At 36.3% G+C, this 4,573-nt stretch overlaps 2 protein-coding genes across 2 annotated transcripts in view; one reads left to right on the forward strand and one right to left on the reverse strand.

Annotated features, from left to right (window-relative positions):
• Positions 1 to 350: 350 nt before the first annotated feature.
• LOC107488707 (protein trichome birefringence-like 2) lies at positions 351 to 2,077 on the reverse strand. The gene is made up of 2 exons (XM_052261677.1): positions 1,392 to 2,077; positions 351 to 591 (listed from the first exon to the last, which is right to left on the reverse strand). Exons 1-2 carry the CDS (start codon positions 2,075 to 2,077, stop codon positions 351 to 353), a joined length of 927 nt encoding a protein of 308 aa, XP_052117637.1.
• A 1,032-nt stretch (positions 2,078 to 3,109) lies between these two features.
• The window catches only part of LOC107488704 (proline-rich receptor-like protein kinase PERK13), a 4,681-nt gene continuing 3,217 nt past the window's right edge, over positions 3,110 to 4,573 (forward strand). The window contains exons 1-3 of the mRNA XM_021142481.2: positions 3,110 to 3,136; positions 3,531 to 4,070; positions 4,522 to 4,528. Coding sequence (XP_020998140.2) covers positions 3,110 to 3,136; positions 3,531 to 4,070; positions 4,522 to 4,528 — 574 coding nt within the window. The remainder of the gene's footprint in view (positions 3,137 to 3,530; positions 4,071 to 4,521; positions 4,529 to 4,573) is intronic.

Here is a 4,573-nt window from a genome sequence, read left to right on the forward strand (position 1 = left end):
TATCTCAAATGGGAAAGCAATCTCACATTACAAAAGCACAAACTATGATAATTTCATATGGGAAACATGAATTACGTAGATCATGTTATTCATCTTTGCTTCTGAGTACCGACCAAACTCACCCCTTAGATGTTTTTTCATGCGTCCACCAGTGGCCAGTATTGAAGACAATGATATCAGCATCATGATATACAGTAGTTGTCTGGTCCATCAAATCCAATCTTAATGTCTCAAATGATCCATTTATGCTTTTGAAAGTTGACTCTCGAACAATGAATGGTGAACTAACAAAATCTACTGAGCAATTATAATCCTATCAACACAAGAAAGTTCTCGATGAGATAATACCATTACAAGATATCTGCATCATAGAATCTTATATATGTTCCGAAACTTGCCTCAAATCTAAAAGCATAAACACCTTTTTTCTTAAATTCATGTCTTCCAGAAATTTCAAAAACACGTTTCTTGTCCTTGACACTTTGACGTAGTATACACACCATTGACTCCCACATGTTCCTGTTCAGTGAATCCCCCACAAAAACTAGCCTCTGACCTTGCAGCCTCTCCAGAAAATCAGTTGCATTCAAACTGAAAGATCACGTCAGTAATTAATGAACATACAACAAAAGCATTTGGATATTAATTTAAGATGACTGGCACTAGTCTGCTTATAACTAAAATTGATAGTAAACCAAAACTGCGATTAAAACACATGGAACTATATCCTGAGAGATCCACTATTTTACCCCAGTTGTAGACTCTGGTTGCAGAGTATTTACCAATGGATCCCATAATTCTCTACCTTTTAAGTCAATAGAATCAAAACTTTACTGAACATTGTTAATACTCCATAATCCATATGAGAGTGTTAAGGGAACAACTCACCTCTAAATGGTAAGTAGTGCACTGCCATTTACATTTTACCCAAAAATTGAGCTAACTAAAGGAAATTATATAGGTTATATTGAAATTTCATAGAAGTAAACTAGCATTTCGGTACTTGTAAATATAACTAAGTTGTAACTAATCCCTTCATAGAAAACAAAATAATATTGCTAATTTAGGAATCTCTTGTCGGTGGTAATGTGAATGACTTGTAATTTAAGATCTGGATCAGACAAGATTGGTTTTCCATGGATGGAACCATTTTACTGAGTTTGACAGAAACAGTAACCCTTTTCCCTTTCATCATGTATATCTAAGCCACCCCTTTCCCTCTTTTAGTCCTTCTCCATTCTACTCGATTTTCTAAACCTTCATACATCTAATCTTTCAGCAATACCAAGTTGCAGTTTAATATTTGGGTACACTCATTAATTTAATGTAATTACTACAATTACTATGAATAGACAACTTGCATTTTTCTAATAATAACAATAAAAAATAACAATATTTCGCACGTGTTACTGAAAAAACCACAGAAAAGATTTGGAATGTCGCATTTATGTGGCTGCCATTTCCATTTCACATAATCACTATCAGGCCTTCCATTAAGGTGGCAATCAAAATCCCTATCGATGAGTGGACATGAACCTAAGGGGTAATATGGCTTTGAATCATCCCTTATCCACATACCATCATAGATATCACAATTCTCATCATTTAAACTAAAACGACCCTCCATCTTCACATCTTGTGAAGAAGAACCACTATCATCAATAACCACAGTTACATTATCATTATTATTATTATTTTTATTATTATTATTATTAACAGAAGTCACGTTTGATTCACCAGAAGAAGAAGAAGAAACAGTTGCATTTACAGCAAAGTCCACATCTTTGACAACCCTATTATCAGTGAAGTTCCCAATCTCAGTGACCAATGTAACGTTCTCACCGTTGGATTTCAGCGAAAACTGTTGCACTTCACTACTATTAAGCGTTGCATTCTCACCACCGACGGTGAAATTCGCAAACCGTGTGTTCTTGTTCAAACCCTGACTTGAAGCATTCACTCCGCGAGTTTCTTCAATTCGTTCTTCATCCCTCTGCGGAGAACTTTGACACTTCACGTCTGCATGAACCCAATGGTACCAATATTCTTTAACCTCAACAACTTTGTCTTTTCTCATCAAACAACAAGCAAGCACGAAGTGAAAAAGTAAGAAAAAATTACAAACCTTTGGATGTCATTTTTCTTGATAAATTAGAAGGAACAGAGAGGTGGTGATTTTTTCCCAAAAAAAACAAAAAAAAAAATTAAAAAGACCCAACTAAGGCCACTACCACACGATAAGGGACACACAATCTCAAACCTTTAAAAAGTTTTAAACCCCAAACTTGACAAAATGCCACATCCGCAACTTAAGCTTGGGGTCTAGGAGGACACAAGCCGAAGTATAACATCGGCATTTTAGCCTTAACTGGACAGACGAGGAACTCACAACATGACTCATAGGAGGAAGACGATTAAAGAGCTGCCTTCTGTGCTGACGAGCTATATCTCGGAGTCCCACATCAGGCCAGAACATTATTAATTAAGAAGTTTATAATTTTCAAATTCTTCTTTCGATGTAAATTTCATAGGTTTCTATTGGTATATATTATGAGCAGTAAAGGTTAAATTTAAATCTAGAAGAGTGGTTTTACTATTTCCAAATTTGATTACTTTTTTCTTGTGCGATTTGGATCTCCATTTAAGGATTAAATGAGATTTAAATTTTTAATATTAGTAAATTAACTACTAAATCAATTTAAGTTGGTTATTGGTTAATGAGATTTGATTGGTTGGATTTAGAATACTATAGCCGAGACTAGATAAATATTTAAAGCCCATTTCTTAGTGGGTCAAGCGTGCGTGACCAGGAAAGTTTAGCTCCAAGAAAAAATCGAAGGATGGACAAACAAAATGATTGGAAGTCAAAACAGAACAACACTTTTTTTATAGTCAAAACAAAAGTATAACCCCTAAAATTTTAAAGAGCCCATTGGAGATTGCGCGGTAACCCGAAATTCAAGCTGAGAAGCAGGACAAGACACACAGACTGACACTTGGCTCAATAACAGACCCTAACCCCAAAATACCAGAAAAAAAAAAAAGAAGCTAGCTCCATGCATGCACGCACGCACGCATGCAACGATTGCAACTTGCAATCTGCGATTACATGGTGAAGCGAAACAAACCACCTAAAGCAATGTCATTGAACGATGCTGAGAGCTTATGATTCATGTATGACGTGATCAGAGGATATTGTTGTTGTTTATGCCTATGTTGATTGATCTGGGGAAAGCAATTTAATTTGTCATCATCAGTTTTTGACACCATTTTCAATTTCAATGTTCTTTGATTGTTAATGACTACGGGGGTTCTGTATTTTGTTGCCATTTCTGAGTATCATCCAAAAGTTGAGATCTCTTTGAGATGGCTATCCACGACCATTCTTCCAACGTGACGCCATCTTCGTTCTCTGATTCTTCAAACTTTTCTTCGCCGCCATCCCCTCATGCCTCCGACTCCTTCCGTAGATCACTCAAGAAAAAGTCCGATTCAAATTCATCGTCTGACGATCCATCACCAAAACCGAGTCCACGGCCTCCGCGTTCTCCGCCGCCGCCGAAATCTCCACCACGGCCATCAAAGTCTCCACCACCACCACCCTCTCCGCGTCCACCAAAACACTCGCCTCCTCAAAAACCCCCCCGCCGCCGCCATCGCCAGTTCCGCCACCTCCGCCACCACGGGTTACACCTCCTCCACCCCCAACTTCAATAACGCCACCAGATTCACACTTTACTACTCCACCACCTCAAGTTACTCCTTCTCATCCTCCTCCTCCTCCTCCTCCTCCGCCACCGCTGCCGCCGACAACTAGTTCCCCTCCAAACCACCCTACTACGCCGCCACAATCACCTTCTCCGCCTTCAAGATCAGGCGGTGATTCATCTTCTTCGAAGCGCCATTCTCCCCCAGCGTCGTCAACTTCGAATACACGAGGTTATAGTGATCGGATAGGCCAACATGTTGGTTTTGCAGTGGCTGCAATTTCCATCATTGCACTCATTGCTGTAATTCTCTTCTTTTTTTTAGGAAGAAGAAAGATCGAGGCGATGCCGGTTGGCCACAAGGTAAATTATGTTCATTTTCATTTTGGTGGAAACTCACCNCCATAATTTTATGTATTTTAGCCAATAATTTAATAGATTTAATTTAACAGTTTAATAATATATTTTTAACTTATATTTTTAAATATTATAAAATTAATTATTGATTAAAAATAATAAATCATGTTAATCTATATCATTACTCTTATTTATATGTTATTTTTAAGTTAAATTTTAATCATAAATTATTTTAAAAATAATAAAAAATTTGTGTATTATTATACAAAATAAAATAGGTGAATTTTATAGTAAACTTTGTATCAATAATATTAGTAGCAATAAAATTTTAAGAAGACTTAAAAATATAATTAAAATTAAAATTACAGATTTTACTATTTATATAAAATAACATTATAAAAAATAGAATAAAAAAATTATCATTTCCCTAGAGACATTATGATTTATTTTTCAGCAGGCCTGTCGTGCGTATCCCAATTTTTTAATCTATGTTTGTTAGTTGTTAGTAT

The sequence above is a fragment of the Arachis duranensis genome, chromosome 5 (assembly GCF_000817695.3).
Source record: "Arachis duranensis cultivar V14167 chromosome 5, aradu.V14167.gnm2.J7QH, whole genome shotgun sequence".
NCBI lineage: Eukaryota > Viridiplantae > Streptophyta > Magnoliopsida > Fabales > Fabaceae > Arachis > Arachis duranensis.